At 35.8% G+C, this 22,593-nt stretch overlaps 1 protein-coding gene across 2 annotated transcripts in view; it reads left to right on the forward strand.

Annotated features, from left to right (window-relative positions):
* The window catches only part of ASCC3 (activating signal cointegrator 1 complex subunit 3), a 324,079-nt gene that overhangs the window by 87,440 nt on the left and 214,046 nt on the right, over positions 1 to 22,593 (forward strand). For both annotated transcript variants that reach the window (XM_043890243.1, XM_043890244.1), the window contains exons 9-10: positions 1,338 to 1,538; positions 1,984 to 2,124. In XM_043890243.1, coding sequence (XP_043746178.1) covers positions 1,338 to 1,538; positions 1,984 to 2,124 — 342 coding nt within the window. The remainder of the gene's footprint in view (positions 1 to 1,337; positions 1,539 to 1,983; positions 2,125 to 22,593) is intronic.

Below are 22,593 nucleotides of genomic sequence, written 5' to 3' on the forward strand. Positions count from 1 at the left end.
GAAAATAGTATGTATAGTTAGTGGTATTAGAAGATTATAAACAAGGGTTCACATTTTGAAGGGTCCTGTTTGCTGTACCTTCTGTGTCTTAAAGGATCTGTGTATTCTGTATAGTTAAAATTGACAGTGAGAAGTCAGAAAATATTCAAGCTGAAATGTGACATGACCAGATCTCTAATCTAGGAATAGTGTACTCTATATTTCTTGTCATGAGCCTATAAAGACTGGAAATTGCAGCATTCATTTGCCATAGTATTTTAGAAGCTTTATATAAGAGACAAAGATGACCTATGACAGTGATGATCAGTTCAGTTCAGTCGCTCAGTCGTGTCCGACTCTTTACGACCCTATGGACTGCAGCATGCCAGGCCTCCTTGTCCATCACCAACTCCCAGAGTTTACTCAGACTCATGCCCGTTGAGTCAGTGATGCCATCCAACCAGCTCATCCTCTGTGGTCCCCTTCTCCTCAATCTTTCCCAGCATCAGGGTCTTTTCAAATGAGTCAGCTCTTCGCATCACGTGGCCAAAGTAGTAGAGTTTCAGCTTCAACATCAGTCCTTCCAATGAATATTCAGGACTGATTTCGCTTAGGATGGACTGGTTGGATTTCTTTGCAGTCCTAGGGACTCTCAAGAGTCTTCTCCAACACCAGAGTTCAAAAGCATCAATTCTTTGGCACTCAGCTTTATTTATAGTCTGAATCTCATGTCCATATATGACCACTGGAAAAACCATTTGTTTGACCTTTGTTGGCAAAGTAATGTCTCTGCTTTTTAATATTCTGTCTAGGTTGACCATAGCTTTTATTCCAAGGAGTAAGCATCTTTTAATTTCATGGCTGAAGTCACCATCTGCAGTGATTTTGAAGCCCCCCAAAATAAAATCTGCCTCTGTTTCCACTATTTCTCCATCTATTTGCCATGAAGCGATGGGTCCAGATGCCACGATCTTAGTTTTCTGAATGTTGAGCTTTAAGCCAACTTTTTCACTCTCCTCCTTCACTTTCATCAGAAGGCTTTTTAGTTCCTCTTCACTTTCTGCCCTAAGGGTGGCGTCATCTGCATATCTGAGATTATTGATATTTCTCCTGGCAATCTTGATTCGAGCTTGTGCTGGATACAGGTGTAGTCTCATCGTATTTTTCAAATTTAGTGAGTTTCATTTCCCAGGTGCAATTGTTGTGAGTTGTTCTCAACTGCATACAGCTTAAATATAGGATATGAGAGACTAAATAAATTAGTCTTTCTTTTTAATTAAAAAAAGATGGCATTTAATGTTTTGTGCGGGACCTTCACATTTTCATTTTATTGTTGATATTTTTTTTTTTCTTTTTAGATTGGACAGCTGGCTTTTAAAGGAATGAGGAGACTGAATAGAATCCAGTCAATTGTGTTTGAGACTGCCTACAACACCAATGAGAACATGCTGATTTGTGCCCCTACTGGAGCTGGAAAAACCAACATTGCGATGCTTACAGTTTTACATGAAGTTCGCCAACATTTTCAGCAAGGTGTTATCAAAAAGAATGAATTTAAGGTAGGAATTAAATTGAACAACAGCTTTTTAAATTGTAAAATCTAAAACCATTTTCTAGTTGTATATTTTGTCTGATATCTGGTAGTTTTTAAGGATATTACACAGGAAGTCATATAGAGAATGCTGCATGGTTTCTGTCATTACTTTTAGGCAATACCTCTTTGTGCTATGAAAGTCCCACTACCCCTGTGAAAGCTATCAAAATGCACTTAGCTTTAAAGCACCAATTTTCAAAGTGATGATGCTATATAAACATTCTGTAGTTCTTTAAACAGATGTACACTTATACAACAAAGATAAGTATTTTTCATCTATCAATATTAAGATTTTTCACCATAAGTGGCTAGAATCATATATCACAATAAATATGACTTCAGTTGACTTCTTTGAAACAAATGACATTGTAGTTTTACTCATTCATCAAGCTAGTGTTTCTTGGGCGCAGATTGTGTATGTTGCTCCAATGAAGGCCTTGGCAGCTGAAATGACAAATTACTTCAGCAAACGTCTGGAGCCACTGGGCATTGTGGTGAAAGAACTGACTGGTGACATGCAGTTGTCAAAAACTGAAATTTTACGAACTCAGGTATGTTGTATACTTAGATTTTTTTGTTGTTGTTTAATACTGTTCTTTTTTTCCAGGTAATTGTGAAAATTGTTAAACAACTGTTCCTTAAGTAACTATAAAACGGAATATGAATATTTCATGGTGAACTTCTTTTGTTTGTAGCCACATCTTAACATCTACAGAAGAGGTTTTTACTGGTGCTTTATTCTGTTATATCTCTTCTAACTTCCATAATTCTTGCTGTATCTGGTATATTGTTAGATTCCTAGTGTAGATATTTAAGTCATTGACAATAGATATTGATCTTCTAAAACAATAGGCAGTGAGGATGTATATAAGACCAGGCTTCAGTTTTAAGAGCAGGAAAATATATTGACCTTTAAATGATCCCATAAGCATTCTGAACTATTCCATGAAGATGATTTAATATACATAAAAAAGTTTTTAGTCATCCTTTTTTTAGGAAATAGGATACCATTAAATCATACACTGTATGTAGCACTGTGTTAAGTGAAATGTCTGACAACTAAGGCGTCTAAGATACAATCTCTGCCTGCGAGGAACTTATATTATGACTGAGTAAACAAAAACTACATTAGAACTGCAACTAGATTATCATTAATGGATGCAACATGTAAGTAAGGTGATGTTCATAGTGCTTTAAAAAAATGATATGTAACCAAATATTAATGGGAGAATTCAGGGAAATTTAGTGGAAAATAGTTGATGAGTCTTTTGAAACAGTGACTAGGCATTGATTTAAAATGTGATTGGAGATTATCTTCAGGCCCTAAGGCCGCCATAACAAATTATCACAAGCTTTGTGGCTTAAAATACCAGAAACTTCCTTCTCTCACAGTTCTGGAGGTCAGAAGTCTGAAAGCAGGGTGACGGTGGGACTTAGCTGCTTCTGCAGGCTCTGATACAGTATCCTCTTCACGTCTGTCTCCTAGTTTTTGGTGGCTGCTGGCAGTCCTTGGCGTTGTGTGGCCTGTACACACATCACTCCAGTCTCTGCCTCCATCGTCACATGGACGCTTCTCCTGCATATCTTTCCTCCTACTTTTCTAAGAACACTCTTTAGGACCTATCCTAATACATATGATCTTATCTGAAGGTCCTTACCTTCAGCATGTCCACAAAGATACTTTTTCTAAATAAGGTTAACTTCTGGGTAGATATACATTTTGGGATGCAACAATCCAGCCCAACAATGGGAATACTGGGTACAGTGAAACACATAGCAAAGACAGAAAAATCAAGTTCCAGTTGAATGTATTTTGGACTTGATAAGGATAGAGTGCATTGTAATAAACATTTTGGTCAGTTTTGCCAGTTATTATTTTTACTTTTTGTCGAAACTCTTCTTTTTTCATAGGCAGTCTTGAAAAAATCAAATCTTAATATTTATATACAGGCATGTTCATATAGGGGCTTTCCTGGTGACTCAGTGGTAGCGAATCCACCTGCCAATGCAGGAGATGCAGGTTTGGTCCCTGGGTCAGAAAGATCTGGAGAAGGAAATGGCAACCCTCTCCAGTATTCTTGCCTGGGAAATCCCATGTGCAGAAGAGCCTGGCAGGCTACAGTCCACGGGGTCGCAAAAGAGTCAGACATGACTTAGTGACTAAACAACAACAGTGTTCTGTAGTATTTTTAAAAAAATATAGCAAAGATTTAGAAGAAGTTAAATATCTATGACTAGAAGACTAGTTGAACAGTATATTTCACTTGATGAAGTAAAATATTCCTTAAAGTTATGTTTTTGGGAATTTGTAATGAGCTTAGAAATTAAAGTTTAGAAAAAAAACACAGAAACACCTCTTTATGTTAATATAATTATCTATTCTGTATAACAACCAAAACACTATCAGGAGGAATAATTACATTAATAGTAGTCATGTCTGGTTGTAGGATTATGGAAGATTTTTTCCCCCATGTTTTCTACCATAAGAATGTGTTAATGTTATCATCTATAAAATATGCATAATTTTTATTTTACTTTAGGCATCGTTTTATTTAGCATAATTATTTTTCTTCAGTATAGTTGTTTCATGACCTATCACTCAATGCAAATGTAACACTGCAGTTCTACTGAGGAGAATGAGGCTTACTGAGGTAACAGTTCTTGCCTGGGGTCCCATTTCTAGTAAATCATGTAGAAAGAACTGGATTCCAAGTTTTCAAATTTCAAAGTCTGTGATAAGTTTCTGCTAAAATATGTCACTTTTGCCTAACACAATTTATTGTTGTTGGTGGTGGTCTTGGTGATTTAAACCACCAGGACACCGAGGGAACTTGGTAGGGTTTGAAAGTAAATCAGTAAAACGAGGGTATGGTGTGCCCACGCGAGGGAAAAAGCGGTACAATGAAATTAAGGAAGAAAGTAAGTCAGTTTGTTCCTCTTTTGCTACTTGGAATTCTAGACTTATGAAATTTTCTGTAAATGTTGTTTGGCTGTGGTCATCATATCTCACTCACTGCTATGCCAAATCTCGGGCTTTTCCTCTATCTTTCTGCTCTAGTCTTCACTGCAGTTCAGTTCAGTCACTCAGTCTTGCCTGACTCTTTGCGACCCCATGAACCGCAGCATGCCAGGCCTCCATCTGTTTCCCTATCTATGTGCCATGAAGTGATGAGACCGGATGCCATGATCTTAGTTTTCTGAATGTTGCACTTTTAGCCAACTTTTTCACTCTCCTCTTTCACTTCCTTTTCCTATTTGGAACCAGTCTGTTGTTCCATGTCCAGTTCTAACTGTTGCTTCCTGACCTGCATACAGGTTTCTCAAGAGGCAGGTCAAATAGTCCGGTATTCCCATCTCTTTCAGACTTTTCCACAGTTTATTGTGATCCACACAGTCAAAGGCTTTGGCATAGTCAATAAAGCAGAAGTAGATGTTTTTCTGGAACTCTCTTGCTTTTTTGATGATCCAGCGGATGTTGGCAATTTGATCTCTGATTCCTCTGCCTTTTCTAAAACCAGTTTGAACATCTGGAAGTTCACGGTTCACGTATTGCTGAAGCCTGGCTTGGAGAATTTTGAGCATTACTTTACTAGTGTGTGAGATGAGTGCAATTGTGTGGTAGTTTGAGCATTCTTTGGCATTGCCTTTGGGATTAGAATGAAAACTGACCTTTTCCAGTCCTGTGGCCACTGCTGAGTTTTCCAAATTTGCTGGCATATTGAGTGCAGCACTTTCACAGCGTCATCTTTCAGGATTTGAAATAGCTCAACTGGAATTCCATCACCTCCACTAGCTTTGTTCGTAGTGATGCTTCCTAAGGTCCACGTGACTTTGCATTCCAGGATGTCTGGCTCTAGGCGAGTGATGACCGCATCATGCTTATCTGGGTCGTGAAGATCTTTTTTGTACAGTTCTTCTTTGCTACCTCTTAATATCCTCTGCTCTTGTTAGGTCCCTACTATTTCTGTCCTTTATTGAGCCCATCTTTGCATGGAATGTTCCCTTGGTATCTCTAATTTTCTTGAAGAGATCTGTTCTCTTTCCCATTGTATTGTTCTCCCCTATTTCTTTGCACTGATCCCTGAGGAAGGCTTTCTCATCTCTCCTTGCTGAAGAAAACAAAAAACAGTTCCCTGCACTGATTTGGTCATTCTCATTGCTACAGAAAGGCCAGCCTCAAAATGAATATGGAAACACCCAGGATTTGCTGAGACCCCTCAGGGGATCAAAGAGGTCAAAATGCGTTTTTGTTACAATATTATGACATTTTCTTTTAGTCTCATTATCTCATAAAAATACAGTTTAGTTTTCCAGAGGCTGCATAACGTGTGATTTTCATCATCAGTGACAGTTAATGGAATGAGTACTTTGTATTCTTGTGTTGTAAAGATCTGTTAGTTTCAATTTATAATATAAGAAATATTGATAGATATAACTCAGAAAAAAAAAAGTTTTTAGAGCCTCAGTAATTTTTAAGAGTGCAACGGAGTCCGAAAGGCAAAACGTTTTAAGAACCGCTACTTTAGGAGAAAGCTCCTTGTTTATTACATTGGATCCTCTTCATAATCTACATCCAGCCTAATGTTCAGCCTTTTTAATGATTTTCTAATGTGGACTTCAGCCTGACCGTTTTTTTCTTCTTCTAAAATCACCTTACTCAACATTTTCTCAAGTGAATTTTCTGGTTAGTAAGTTTCATCTTGCATTTTCTCTTTTTCATATCTTCCTTTATCCATTGACATTTGTCCAAATCTTACCCATTGTAAAAAACTCAGTTTGAACTCTTTAAGTACCTTATTTCCTCTTGCCTGAATCCTATAGCATCATTCATTTATATTTATAAAACAATACCTAGTCCACCAAGTCCATGCTTTTGGATCTTGTCTTAGAAATTTGGACCACTCTCAAATAAAATTTTGATTGCTATTGTGCCATATTCATTGCATTACTGATGCTAATGAAAGAATATTTATGGAAAGAGATATAACATTTGAATTCAAATTATGGACCAATCACTATAGTAGTGCATATATACCTTCTCACTAAGTCATTACAGTAACCTTATTGAGTAGTGTCTTCATTTCATACATACAGAAAGCAAAAGTTGTCAAAAATCTATCTCAGTTTATGTGTTATGTTTTCAGAAGATTGATTGCCCTCTCTGTCTCTCGTTTGCTCATCTCCGTACTTCCCTAGATCTGCTCTGTACGCTTTGGCGATATTTGTTAACTCTGTCGGGGCAGGAACCGTGTGCGTGGCCACAGTAATAGTTCATCAGTGGCTTCCTGTTTTATGCTTGCTTTTCATCCTCCTCCAGTGTACCCCTACTATCTGTGACGGTAATTTTTGTAGACCTGAAACGATATAGTGATTAACCTCTTCCACCCTATCTTCCTGTGTATTCTCACATTTTTACAGATTAATATTCTGCACTGCCTTCTCAACTGGGCTGTAGAGAGAACAAAACAGGAATATTGCAGGGCATGTGGGAGTACAGACACACTCAACTTTTTTTGAATTTTTAATTTCCTGCTTTCCTTGCTTTTCCACTTTTAGAACTTTTAATAGCTTTTTAATGATTCCCATTGTATATTTCTTTTGGTAAGTAAGTTTCCTGATAATTTACACAATTAAATATAGCCTTAAATTTTCCCTGTCATTTAAAAAATATGTTTTGAATGTCATTTGTTTATTTTATTTTATTTTAGTATAGGAAGGCAAATTGATCTCATTTTGCAAGCTCACTGTCATGCTGTTCTGATTGTAATATTTCCTTGCTCATAAACTTTCACTGGCTCTTTATTGCTTATTGAATTAACTGCAACTACTTAGCTTGTTAAGAATCTTGTATAAATTAAATATAATGCGAGATGTAATCTGTTTTGTGGTTCACTAGGGATTGTCAGGTCAAGCAGCAGTTATGATTTTATTGAGATTTGGTATAAAATTTCCGTTTACAAGAGAGAATTGTATAGTTCTAAGATTTATTAATCATGAGAAATAGTCTGTGTAGGGAACAGACACCTCTTTGTTGTTCAACTGAAGAGCAACTTTAAACAGTTTAGTAAGGTTGTCGTCAGTGAAAACATCAATCCACTTTTCAGAACTTATTTTTCATTATTCTATACCTACCATTAATTTCAAACTTCTCCCCCTAAATGTATGCTTTATCAAGATATATTGCTATTCTATAATATTCATTTTGCTTTTCAGTGGTTCCATGGAGCAGTCACACTTTTTCTTACGTTATTGTTTCAATCCAGATTATCCCTTCTGCTTTCTCTCCTAATATCAGAGATGCATTATTCTTTTGAATCTCAGTGAAAATGCTGGTCAGAAATTTTAGAAAAGGTTTCTCCCCTCCTGGCACTAACTCTGGTGTTATCAAAAAGTTTCTGTTCATCAGGGCTGCCCTCCACCAGTACTTTGTTTAGAGAAAGTGTCTGAAAGTATCTTTGGATCTTGGGTGCTTGATTTTGTTTTGGGAGTGGGTTCTGCACCCTTTTTGCTATCTCATTTTGAGCTTCTTCAGCAACTGGTTAAGATATATAGAGGCCAAAGAAAGAAACCCCAGGGAACTCAATGCCATGTTATTTGTTGAATCCCGAGATCCCTCTTCACTTCTTCTTTCCAAATTTTAGAGTCTTCTGATGTCTGTTTCATATATTTTATAATTAAAATAGGTGTAATAAATAATTGATGAGATGAAGTGTATCTAATCTGTCTTATCCAGCCAGACTTAAAATCACAAGAAGTTTGTTTGATTTTCTTGGAAATACTACATCCATACTTTGGAGATAGTGCCAGTTTGATTCCAGATGACCACAATAAAGCAAATATTGCAATAAAGCAAGTCATAAATTTTTTGGTTTCCCAGTTTATGTAAAAGTTATTTATATGGTACTGTAGATGATTACATGTTCAATAGCTCTGTGTCTTAAAAGATAATGTAATGTCTTAATTTTAAAATTAGTAATGCTAAAAAATGCTAGCTATCATCTGACAGTGCAGTGTTGCCACAAACCTTCACCATTTGTAAAAAAAAACACAGTATCTGCAATGCACAGCAAGTGAAATGCAGGGAAACGAGGAATGCCTATGCTTTAACCCAAGTTTATGAGATCTTTCTCCTATATTTTTCTTCTAGTAGAGTTCAAACTTGTTTTTCACATTTAAGTCTTGAATCTCTGAATTTTACTTGTTATTTCTGTGAGGGCAGAGTTCTAATTTTTTTTTTTTAAAAAAGACCTAAGAAAAGCCAACTATTTCATCATCACCTTCTTTATAAATTTTCCTGGTAAATTTGAAATGCCATCTTCATGATATTCAAAATTCTACTGTTGTGGCTATGACTGAATTTTCTGCTGTTGCATTCGTGTTGTGTATCTCTAGCCTGGTCTTAGGCCTATGCTGTTTTAATTACTGTTATTTTAGAGTAAGTCTTGAATATAAACAAATTCCACTTCTTTATTTTATTCTTATTTTTCAGAATAGCTTTAGATGTTCTTCAACCTTTATTTGACCATTTTCATTTTGAAGTCAGACTCTAATTTAAAAGGATCTGTTGTGATTTTGTAAAAACTGCATTGAGTTTATGGAGTTCTTTGGGGGAGAACTGACATGTTTATCAAGTCATCTCTCTATCCATGAGTATTATATATTTTCCACTTTTTAAGTCCTTTTTGCCCTTCAAAATGTTTTGTAATTTTTGTTATGGGTCTTCTATTAATACATCTCTTTTAAGATTTATTTCAGGGGATCTTGTATTATCTTTTGCTGTCTTTTAAAATTTCTCTTGTGTAATAGGTACCATTGGAGTTTTAAGAACAGTATCGATTTTTGTATGTTTATATTACATCCCACCCTCCTGCTACATGCCCTTATGAATGCTAACAGCTTATCTTAAATATCTTTGACTATCTATGTTTCTGTTGTTTAGTCGCTAAGTCATGTCTGACTCTTTTGTGACCCCGTGGACCATAGTCTGTCAGGCTCCTATGTCCTTTGGATTTCCCAGCAAGAATATTGGAATGGGTTGCCATTTCCTTCTCCAGGGAATCTTCCTGACCCAAGGATTGAACCCACGTCTCCTGCATTATAGGCAGATTCTTTACCCCTGATTAAGAGGAAGCCTTGATCAGTTGTCTCTGTTGATGGTGATATAATCTATAAATTACAGCAGCTTGGTCTCAATAACTTTGAGAGTAGCCCAGCCTTAACCCTGATTTCTTTAGCTTAGTGTATGTATTTTGTGTTGCTGTAAGTAGTTCCTCTTAAGTTTCTTTGAACTGAAGGGGGGAATTTACATCAGTTCATTCTGCTTTATTGAGTGAAATTTACAAAATTCACTGTTCTTACGGTAATGGACAACAGACAATTAAAATGATCACAGAATAATGACTAAGATATATGTGAGGGGTTACTAAACAAGTTGATTTTTTTTAGTTTGGAAGTCTGGAGTTTCCATATATTTTGCAGAATTACTGAATTAAAAGTTGAAAACAGAACAATATTTTTATATCTGAGAATAAAAAATGTCATAAAACAGAAAAGTAAAAGTAGTATAATGTTTAGAGTTCAAAATCATTCTAGCTGTATTTTTTGCTTGTGAGAAAGAGGTTTAACTATTATGACATTTGGAAACATCATTTGTCATTTTAAGTTTGGCTAATTGAATATAAACAATGACTCAGAGCAAGTTTTAAACTACCAGTGTTTCTTTGATTAATAACAATTACAGACCTTATTTTAAGTGGGAAATTCTTGATAAATTACCTTTGTGTCTTATTAAAAAAAAACAAAAACAAAAAACCCAGGATTCTTTAAATATATGAATCTTAAATCTCCTGATGACATCTAGAACATAAAATATTTTATTTTGTGTGCTCTTCCATCCTCTATTTAGACATAATTCAAAAAATTTACTTTTAGTAACCTCACATCTAAGGAATTCATACATACCCTATTTATAATAAAAATAAATTATTCTTCTAATTGAATTAACCAGATCATTTTATAAAATTATCAGTTGACCTAGTACTTTTAGACAGAAAATGTAAAATGTTTTGCAAAAGAATCCTAGATTTGAGTCATAACAGGGCTGATGTCTTAAGGGAAACATTTGAGGTATATGTAAAGTCATCATTAAGTAGCTATTTACTGAATTATGAACTTGTATCTTGAAAAGTGTCTTAATCCTATATCTTCTGAAGGGTTCATTTGTTGTGCCTATTTAGCAGTTTGAAAAGCATCCGTTTATTAAATTGTCTTCAGTTCAGTTCAGTTCAGTCGCTCAGTTGTGTCCGACTCTTTGCGACCCCATCAATCGCAGCACGCCAGGCCTCCCTGTCCATCACCAACTCCCGGAGTTTACTTAAACTCATGTCCATCGAGGCGGTGATGCCATCCAGCCATCTCATCCTCTGTCACCCTCTTCTCCTCCTGCCCCCAATCCCTCCCAGCATCAGGGTCTTTTCCAATGAGTCAACTCTTCGCATGAGGTGGCCAAAGTAGTGGAGTTTCAGCTTCAGCATCAGTCCTTCCAGTGAACACCCAGGACTGATCTCCCCTAGGATTGACTGGTTGGATCTCCTTGCAGTGCAAGGGACTCTCAAGAGACTTCTCCAACACCACAGTTCAAAAGCATCAATTTTTCAGTGCTAGCTTTCTTCACAGTCCAACTCTCACATCCATACATGACCACTGGAAAAACCATAGCCTTGACTAGATGGACCTTTGTTGGCAAAGTAATGTCTCTGCTTTTTAATATGCTATCTAGGTTGGTCATAACTTTTCTTCCAAGGAGTAAGCGTCTTTTAATTTCATGGCTGCAATCACCATCTGCAGTGATAAATCAGATCTGGTTGGTCTGCATAGAAGATCAGAGAGAAGAGCTCTCTGTGGATTGCCTCTATGGGCATCAGGTGTCAAGAAGATGTTCAGTGCCTGGGGACAGACACTAATTGTGCTGCAAGCTACCCTGAAGTTTTGTATGTGCTAAAGGTAAATTTTGCTGCACACTTTTTCAGTGTTCAGTAGTTAGTATGAGGGTTTTATGCTAAAGCTAAAACTGGGAACTTACCAACTTTGTGATTTCAATAATTCTTTGTTTGACTTATTATTGCTTCTTGTTGTTGTTGTTCAGTTGCTCAGTTGTGTCCGACTCTTTGCAACTGTATGAACTACAGCATGCCAGGCTTCTCTGTACTTCATCTCCTGGAGTTTGCTCAAACTCATGTCCATTGAGTCAGTGATGCCCTCCAACCATCCTCTGTCATCCCCTTCTCCTCCTGCCTTCATTCTTTTCCAGCATCAGGGTCTTTTCCAATTATTCAGTTCTTCTCATCAGGTGGCCAAAGTATTGGAGCTTCAGTTTCAGCATCAGTCCTTCCAGTGAATATTCAGGACTGATTTCCTTTAGGATTGACTGGTTTGATCTCCTTGCTATCTAAGGGACTCTCAAGAGTCTTTTTCAAAGTTCAAAGGCATCAATTCTTTGGTGCTCAGCCTTTTTTATTGTTCAGCTCTCACATCCATACATGACTACAGAAAAAACTATAGCTTTGACTTTGTAAGCAAAGTAATGTCTCTGCTTTTTAATATGCTGTCTAGGTTGGTCATAGCTTTTCTTCCAAGGATCAAGCATCTTGTAATTTCATGGCTGCAGTTACCATCTGCAATGATTTTTGGAGGCTAAGAAAATAAAGTCTGTCACTGTTTTCATTGTCTCTTCATCTATTTGCCATGAAATAATGGGACTGGATGCCATTATCTTAGCTTTTTGAATGTTTAGTTTTAAGCCAACTTTTTTACTCTCTTTCACCTTCATCAGTTCAGTTCAGTCACTCAGTTGTGTCCGACTCTTTGTGACCCCATGAACTGCAGCACACCAGTCCTCCCTGACCATCACCAACTCCCGGAGCCTACCCAAACTCATGTCCATTGAGTCGGTGATGAGTTCATCTCATCCTCTGTCATCCCCTTCTCCTCCTGCCCCCAATCCCTCCCAGCATCAGGGTCTTTACCAATGAGTCAGCTCTTTGCATCAGGTGGCCAAAGTAGTGGAATTTCAGTTTCAGCATCAGTCCTTCCAGTGAACACCCAGGACTGATCTCCCCTAGGATTGACTGGTTGGATCTCCTTGCAGTCCAAGGGACTCTCAAGAGTCTTCTCCAACACCACAGTTCAAATGCATCAATTTTTCAGTGCTCAGCTTTCTTTATAGTCCAACTCTCACATCCATACATGACCTCTGGAAAAACCATAGCCTTGGCTAGACAGACCTTTGTTGACAAAGTAATGTCACTGCTTTTTAGTATACTGTCTAGGTTGGTCATAACTTTTCTTCCAAGGAGTAAGCGTCTTTTAATTTCATGGCTGCAGTCACCATCTGCAGTGATTTTGGAGCCCAAGAAAATAAAGTCTGTCACTGTTTCCACTGTTTCCCCATCTATTTCCCAAGAAGTGATGGGACCAGATGCCATGATCTTAGTTTTCTGAATGCTGCACTTTCAGCCAACTTTTTCACTCTCCTCTTTCACTTTCATCAAGAGGCTCTTTAGTTCTTCTTCACTTTCTGCCGTAAGGGTGGTGTCATCTGTGTATCTGAGGTTATTGATATTTCTCCCGCAATCTTGATTCCAGCTTGTGCTTCCTCCAGCCCAGAGTTTCTCATGATGTACTCTGAATATATATATATAAGTTAAATAAGCTGGGTGACAACATACAGCCTTGACATACTAGTTGCCTAATTTTGAACCAATCCATTGTTCCATGTCCTAACTGTTCTAACTTCCATGTTCTAACTGTTGCTTCTTGACCTGTTTACAGATTTCTTATGAGGCAGGTAAGGTAGTCTGGTATTCCCATCTCTTGAAGAATTTTCCACAGTTTGTTGTGATCTACAATGTCAAAGGCTTTAGTGTAGTCAATGAAGCAGAAGTAGATGTTTTTCTGGAATTCTGTAGATTTTTCTATGATCCAGCGGGTGTTAGTAATTTGATCTCCAGTTCCTCTGCCTTTTCTGAATCCAGCTTGTACATCTGGAAGTTCTCGGTTCACTTTGACAATAAAAATGGGCTTCCCTGGTAGCGCTAGTGGTAAAGAACCCATCTGCATTGCAGAAGACACAAGAGATGTGGGTTCAATCCCTGGGTCTGGAAGATCCCCTGGAGGAGGGCATGGCAACCTACGCCAGTATTCTTGCCTGGAGAATCCCACGGACAGAGGAGCCTGGCAGGCCCCAGTTCATAGGGTCACAAAGAGTTGGACACAACTGAAGTGACTTAGCACACATGCAGGGAACAAAAATGAAAATGAGAGAAATAATTAAAAAATTTAACTTTTATTATACTCCATAACAGATTGTCCCAATATATGTGTGGCAGTACAGTATTTTGGGGAGCTGCTGAGTGAATGCCAGAACAGAATGAAAATTCTGTTCATTTTTGGTAGTGACTTGCAAAGTATGGTCAGATATTCAGATGATCTGATCCCTGTAAGAGACTGATAATCCTACGTGTATAAGAAAAACTAAGATGCCTTGTAGTGAACATAACTTATTTAACTCAGCATTTTTCAAACTTAATGGAACATAGATCACTTCTTACATAGAGCAATTATTATTAGAACTTGCTTGAGAAGTGCTACCAGTGAACATATTCACTGGTCTAGTGAAGTGGTCAGTGAACTTATTCACTGGTCTAGTGAAGTCATGTTCCAGTGAGAAACGTTAGTTTTAAGATAGTTTTGATAGTTTTAAGAAATCAGCCTCAGGTAAATGTTCTGTGTTGCTCTGGTCTTTGATTTAATGTATCTGACCAAACCTGAATATGTTAAAGGTAGTCTGTTTTAAACCAAATTTTCTCTTCAGTGTTTACAACTCCTTCAAATATTTTATGGATAATTATACTTTTAAAATTTTCTAGTGTTGATATATATATTCCAGAAAATTCTGTTCATTATTAGTAGTGACTTGCAATGTATTTATTTCTTTAAAACAGTTTGCTCACGGAATGCCCTGGTGGTCCATTGGTTAGGACTCTGCGCCTCTGTTGCAGAGGGCACAGGTTCCGGCTCTGGTTGGGGAACTAAAATTCTACATGCCACATGGCGCGGCCAAGGAAACAAAAAACAAATTGCTCAAATCCTTTAACTATAAAAGGAATGTCCATTTTCAGCACAGTGACTACATAGCTGAGTATTTGGAATTTAATCATGATCTAAAACTAACGATAAATTCTTCTGGTCTTCCTGAGAATACTCAGAAATTGCTGTATCAAATAGTGTACAGATTAATAGCTAATATCAAATATTTGAAATTATATGCATTGTGTGCAAAGTGTTTTCGTGTTTGATATGTGTTTCATTAGGTTATGGTTTTGTGTGCAGTGTTGCTCTGTGCCAAAATGAGTCTCAAAAGCAGTTATTTTTTCTAACACAGCCTCTCCTTCATTGATGTCACGTTTCTCTTTTAGAAATATCAAGACATTCTTAGAGTGCTGAAATTTTCTCCTCTCGATGGAAGGCATTTTTAAATTTATCCATTTCTCCATGCCCTTTTATGACATTTAATACAACTTTCTTCCATATCGTATCAATTTAATTTTAATTCTGGTATTTTAGGGCAGCTGATACCCATTTTTATTGTGAGAGAATACTTTTATTTATTTATTTATTTTTTTGCTGTTTAATGTTTGAGCAACAAACTATTTTTTCAGACATCTTGATCAAATTTGGTTAAATTTAAGATATTAATTAAAATTTTTACTTTTTCTTTCTCTAATTTTCCATTTCAATTCATAAGAATTTATTTAAATATCACAGAAATTCAGTTTAGTTGCTTGGGACTTAGGTGTGTGCTAGAGTACAAATTGAATAAGGTTGAAATCTTCAACATGTTAAATTGGTAAAAATCTTTAATCAAAAATCTTTGATCAGAATGATTGATTGATTGGTAAAGCCCAGATCTAAGCTTTAGAGAAGTATACCCTTTCATTTCTTATATATTTCCTATCACATATTTAGAAGGAAAGCAAGTAGAAAAAGAGCTTGATAGGTGTATCATTTACTTTCATTTTTTCATGCTTCACATTTTCCCACACTTGAGAATTTTGCATTTAAACTGGTATTCTGGACTGTGAAAGAAACAATAATGTAAAAAAAATACTATACTTATGCATTTTCTGAACATCTTATGTATAATACCTTGAACTGTACATTGCATAGATCTTATAATGTGGGCAAAATCTATACAGTGGTCATTGAGGCTTTGACTTCTGGCTGACTCATGTAAATAGAATTGGTCCGTATAACATTTTCCTCAGATAGTTTTGAACCTGAAAGCATAGTAGGACAAAATAACTTATTACAAGAATAGAGTTTGGTTTTAAATATTTAGAGCATGAAAGATGTCTGGAGTTATAAACAAAACTGAGTTGGAAGGGCAAGCTAGTCCAAAAGAACTCTGGTAACATTTCTGGAATGTTCGGAATATAATGTTACTTGGGGTTTCCCTGGTGGTTCAGACAGTAAAGAATCTGCCTGCCATGTAGCAGACCTGGGTTCAATCCCTGGGTTGGAAAGATCACCTGGAGAAGAGAATGACAACCCACTCCAGTATTCTTGCTTGCAGAATTCCGTGGACAGAGGAGCCTCATGGGCTACAGTCCACGGGGTTGCAAAGAGTTGAACATGACTGAGCAACTGAGACACACACATGCACACACACACACACACACACACACACACGTAATGTTACTTTTGCTTTCATGTATAATTTCTAATAGATCTGATAAAAGGTGCTAAATGCACCATACTTGCGGTGGGTAGGTATGTGTTAGGGTTTCTTGAATCTTACTCTCCCCTTGAGCTTGAATTGGAAGAGCAAATATGCACAATTATACACCATTGTAATGACCCTGAGCTGGGAAAGACTGGGAGAAGAGGGTGGCAGAGATGAGATAGATAGACAGCGTCACCGACTCAGTGGACATGAATTTGAGCAAACTCTGGGAGATAATGAAGGACAGGGAAGCCTGGCATACTGTAGTCCATGGGGTTGCAAAAAGTCGGACATGACTTAGCGACAGAACAATGGCAATGATATGCCATTCTGCACAGTGTGTTCTAATGGTCCACCCATTTCAGGCGAGGCAACCCTGTGACCATTTTTTCATAAAGCAGAGAATGCTATGACTTAGGAATTATAATCCTAGAGTACCTTGTTTGGGCACAGCATTCGCTGGAATCTATACAGACTTACATGGCCCTCAGTTTTAGTAGGACACTACACATTTTAGCTGTGCTCTGCTTGTTGTTTTCCTGTGTTGGGTACCAAACATTGTATATTAACACTGGTGGTATGTATATTGTTAAATACTACAGTAATGCCATTATTTTGTTAGCTGTTATACAAAAGCTATTATTATAGCTATTATACAAAAAAGATTTTGTACACCTTATTCTGTAAAAAGTATGCAGTTATTGAAAAAATACAAATTTGATTAGTGAGCTTCCTGTTCTATAAAAGTTAGAATGATTCTTGATGACTTTAGGGCAAATACATTTTATGAGTCTTAATGATATGGCATGTGCTTTTCAGATATTGGTATGTAGCCAGTAATATATGATAGTTCTGGGGAAACTGTATTGTCTTGGCATAATTTACTTTTTGAACAGTCAATTTCTCTAAAACTGAACTGCCTTGGGTAGGGCATAGACTTTATAATTCAAGCACATCTTCAAGTTTCTTCTCCTAAGGCATCCATAGAAACATAAGGACATTCTATATACTCATTAGCATCTGAGATATTGTGAATTTATTCTTATCACTTACCTCTAGAATTAAAAAACAACTCTGCTTAAAAGAGCTGATGAATAAAAATATTCAATGTTAATCTGGATTCTTACACTTTCTTGAACAATACCAAATGCTTGTGCTTTCTCCAGAAAGCTGTAGTTTGATCTGGTATGATATCAGTGAGAAAATACAGCCCTATAAGATCCTGAGAGCTTGTTAGGTTGGGGCAATTTCTTACTTCTTGATTTGAAAGCAAGTTTTCTGTTGTTACGAGTGCTTTAATCACTCTTCAAGGAAATTGTTGTCAAAAAGGCCCATTTCTCACACTCTGCCACAGAATTATAAAGTTGCTATAAACCTAAAATGCAAGTGCCGAACTGGCTAATTTTAGGGTTTGTAGGCAGCTGTGTTTTCTGTAATTTCTGTGACTGATCTAAATAGCTTCTCTTAGATGTATTGTTTTCATTTTCACATTATTGTAAAAGAATTATCTTTCCTATATCAAAACTGGAAATATATGAAATCTTATTTTTGCATAGCTTTGTGCTGCTACAGCCATAAATAACTTTCCTAAAGGAAACTAATTGTACTTGGATTCATCATTTATTTGAGCCTTTGTTAATTTAAATTCATTACATAGAAATATTTACTGTCTGTTGGTTCATGGATAGTCAAAGTCACCACAGCCTTAGAGGCCATGCCTGTTTGTATTTTGATAAATACTATTAGATCACGTATTTTGAAACTGCGTTGTATGTTACAGGTCATTTTCTGTGTATTTTGTTGCATAGTTTTACATTTCTAATTGGAGTTTTGTGGCACTTTTTTTTAAAGTCAGTGTGAATTAAAAGTTAAATTTATTTTGAAAATTCCTCTACTCTACATTTTTTTTATTCCAAAAGATAACATACTCATTGTAGCAAATTTTAAAAATAAAGATAATTATAGAGTTTAGTATATATCCTATTAATCTTTTTGCTAGGCAAGGATGTATAATGTTAAAAATGAGTTTATTGTTTATTATTTTGCTAAATTTTTCCAGTAAATATTTTTGTTCATATTGCATGATATTTGATGGCTGCAGATCACTCCCTTTACTGGATATGTGTTAATTATGTACTTCTGATGACTTTTACTTAAAAATAACATTTATTTACTTATTCATAGCAGATTGAATATTGAGGGAAAAGAACCAAATAGGATATTTCAGAGTCTAAATTGATATAGTGAAGAAAAAAATTTTCTCTTCTAGTTTTTAAGTTTATTCTTCGTGAGCTCCTGGTTAAGGGGTTTCCTTGACATTCACATTTATCAACCACATTACCATAAATGTCTTCTTGCGCACTTTTAGCCATAAGCGTAAACTTAAATTTTTTTTAAATCCAGGGATTCATAGGGTCTAGTTTCCTTGAAAGAGTTCCTTGTCTTTTCTGTTGATGGGTGATGGACTCTCCTAGGCTTACTCATAGGATGGGCCATGAGTTACCTAGTTCTTGGTGTTCCAATTATAATTCTTTTTTTCTCCACTATTCAAAGCACATCTGTATGCCAGCTAATTTTGGATCCATTATATTTAGAAAAATAAAAATTATTTTCTTTGGTACTTTAATATGGTACCTTAATTCTCATTGCTGTCTAATCTATATATTGTAAATATTTCTTTTATTTTAAAGAAATATTAGGTACCTTATCTATAGTGCGTAAGGCTTGGTGCTTTGTATGTGGAATCAGTCATGTTTATGGCAGGGCCAAGCCTCAAAAGATATTAGTCTGAAAGAATAATACCTGGTTTTTCCTATTTGCCTTGAAAACATTTTTGTTGTGTAGTACTTTGTTCTGTTAAGTTAAAGAAGACTAAAATATTCTAAGTGTCTCACTGTTGTTATTTGATATAACATATAATAGATATTTTGAAGTTAACAGCTTTGTACATAGTTGGCCTTCAACAAATGTTAGTTTCTTTCTGCATCTTCATTGAGTTTTTTATTCTCCCTAACCCACTGTACTTCATGAGAAATAACCCCAGAGTTTACACGTGGTTTATGCTACACTGACGCTTTGAACTAGGCCTGGCTGTTACAATCCAGGAGAAAAGGAAAAAAATGACGCCTTTCCCTCCAGTGTTAGAAGTGACAGTGTAGTTAAGTGTGAGTGGTGTTTATTTGGTAGTATTATAAGTAGAGTATCCTTTTGACTTACCCCTTTAGCAGAACAGTAATCTGTGGAATTGATTCTGGGAGAAAACCTTTTGAAGGCTTGGTTTAAGAGAAGGCTTTTATGTTAAGTTTGATCTTTTTTTTTATATATAACAGAAATAAAGCTATTCATTTGTTCCTAAATTTGAATCTTTTCTCACCAGAAAGAAAATAATAATTATATTCTCCGGAAAGCACTAGATAGTACTATATGTCATATTTAATGTAGGTGTATTAGTTGATCTTTAAACATTTTATTTCAGCTTTATTGAGGTATAACTAATGTGCTAAAATGTACATATTTAAAGAACACAATTTAATGAGTTTTGACATATGTGCATACCAGTGAAACCATCACTACAGTCAAAATAATGAACATATTCAGCAGCCCTAAAAGTTTCCTCACATCTCTTTGTAATCCATCTCTCACCATCTGCCACTCATATCCCCAGGCAACCGCTGAAATGCTTTCTGTCATTAAAATAAAAGTTCGTTTACAATGAAGAAAATTTGTGTAAGTAGAATAGTACAGTGTATGCTTTATAAAAAATCCGGCTTCTTTCATTCAATGTAGTTATTTTTATATTCGTCCATGTTGTTGCATGTGTTAATGGTTTATTCTTTTGTACCAGTAAGTAATATTGTATTGCATGGACATATCATGATTTGTTTATCCATTCAATTTTCATAGTTCTGTGCCTTTGTTCCAGTTTTTGGTTGTTACAAATAACACTGCTATGAACATTCTTGTATATTCGTTTTTGTGGACAAATGTCTTTCATTTCCTGGATAAGTACCTAGGAGTACAGTTACTAGGATTATGGTAGATGCATAGTAAACTTTTTAAGAAACTACAAAACTGTTTGCAAAGTGGCTGAAATACTTTATATTCCTACCAGCCATGTATGAAAATTCCATTTCTTTCACATCCTCCTTAATACTTCAACTTTAATTTTAGCTATTCTAGTGACTTTGTAGCAGCATCTCATTGTGATTTTAATTTGCGTTTCCCTAATGATGTTGAGCATATTTTATGTGTCTTTTTGGCATCTGTGTATGCCATCTTTGGTGATGTATCTTTTCAAGTCATTTGTCTTGTTTGAAGTATTTTATGTGGGTGGTTTCTCTTACTATTGAGTCATAAGACTTTGCATGACTCTAAATACAAGTCCTATGTTCGATATGTGCTCAGCAAATATTTTCTTCCCATTAGCAGGCTTACCTTTTCATGTTTGTAATACTGTCTTTTGAAAATTAAACACTTGACATTTTAATAGAGTTTTAACTTACTAGCTTTATCCTTCATAGTGCATACTTGTGTGCTGTTTTAAAAATATTTATCAAACCTAAGTTTTTTTGTTATGTTTTCTTCCAGAAATTTTATAACTTTAGAAATTTTATAGTTTCAGTTTTTACATTTAGGCTGCAATCATTTTGAGTTAATTTTTGTGTAAGAAGTTCAAGTTGAGGTTCTTTTTTCCTTTTTCAGTATATCTGTTGTTCTGACATCATGTTGAAAAGGTTATTTTTTCTCCTTTGAATTACCATGGCAGCATTACTAAAAGCTAAATTCACTATGTATATAGCTCTGTTTCTGAATTCTGTTCTGTTTCATTGATTTGTATGTTTATCTTTATGCTAGTATTACACTGTCTTGATTGCTACACTATATATACTATATGTCCTGAAATCAGGTAGTATAAGTTCTTCAGGTTTGTTCTTTTTCAAAGTTGTCTGATTATTCCAGGTTTTCTCTTTTCCATATAAATTCTATATATTTTGGTTGATTTTGATAACATTTCTCCATTTATTACTATGCAATTTTGCCAAGTAACCGTAGAGAGAGAACATGTTATAAAAGTGTGAATTGGGGGATTATGGCTAGTTTTAATTGTTTTGCAGAACTTGAACCTCCTAAAAACATTGCTTTAATGGCAGTAGAAGCTGAAGTGACTAAAGTGGTTAGAAATATTTTGAAAAATAGGGAAAGATTATCCACAACACCTTAGGATTACAGATCTTTTTAAAGTATGTAATTCTTTTTAATACTTTGAATTTTTGTTTCTCTTTTCAAAGCATATTCTTTCATTTCAGAAAAACTTTACAATAGGCAAACAGAAACAGCATGTCCAATTTTAAGTTGTTGTGAGTGCATACTGTTTCTCATTTTTGTGCCAAAATATATTCATGTATTTAATGAATGGTAGTAGGGCATAGTGATAAGTAGAAGTTAATTGATTTCCTACACATGAAGTGTTTAGAACTGTGCTTATCAGTATAAAGTTCTTAATAAGCAATAGCAATAAAACCATACAAGCAAGCTGCTTTGTATTGTGCCTGTTTAAATTATTTAACAAGGTACCACACACAGCTCACCATCCTTGTCAACAGGTATATATGTCAATGACAATTTTAATGATATTAACTAACTGAACAAAGCAGATAACTGATTGTGGAAAGAGGACCACACACACAAACCTGCTGTGTGTTCCTGATTAATTAAATTGGGAACATAGAGCAGTGTAGTTCGGTATAGTAGCCAGTTACCACATGTGACTATTTATATTAAAATTTAATAAAATTTGAATCTTTTTCCTTCATTTGTACTAGGCTTATTTCAGCTACGTAGTCATCAGTCATTACCAGATCTATGCCTGATTCATTTTGAGGTTTGATGGAAAACAACGAAATTCTGTAAAGCAATTATCCTTCAATAAAAAAAGAAATAAAAAAAAAATGCAGATGTAGAACATTATGCCATCACAGAAAATTCTGCTGGACAACGACAGCATAGTGCTTAGAGGAAGCGTTATGCTAATGTAGAGGCAGAAGCTGAGGCAGTCTACATGTCTGCACATGGGTTTTCTTTTGATATGGAGCACTCAGTGTTCCAGAATGCAAAAGGGTCTTGCAACAACTGAGAAAGAAGCCAAGCATCACTCAGCCATTCCTCTTTTGTCGAATTCAGTCTCTGGGCCTCAGCTTAAGGCAGTGTTTACCAGCAGTCTTTTCTGGTTCTGAACCCA

This window comes from Cervus elaphus, chromosome 28 (assembly GCF_910594005.1).
Source record: "Cervus elaphus chromosome 28, mCerEla1.1, whole genome shotgun sequence".
In the NCBI taxonomy this organism is placed as follows: Eukaryota; Metazoa; Chordata; class Mammalia; order Artiodactyla; family Cervidae; genus Cervus; species Cervus elaphus.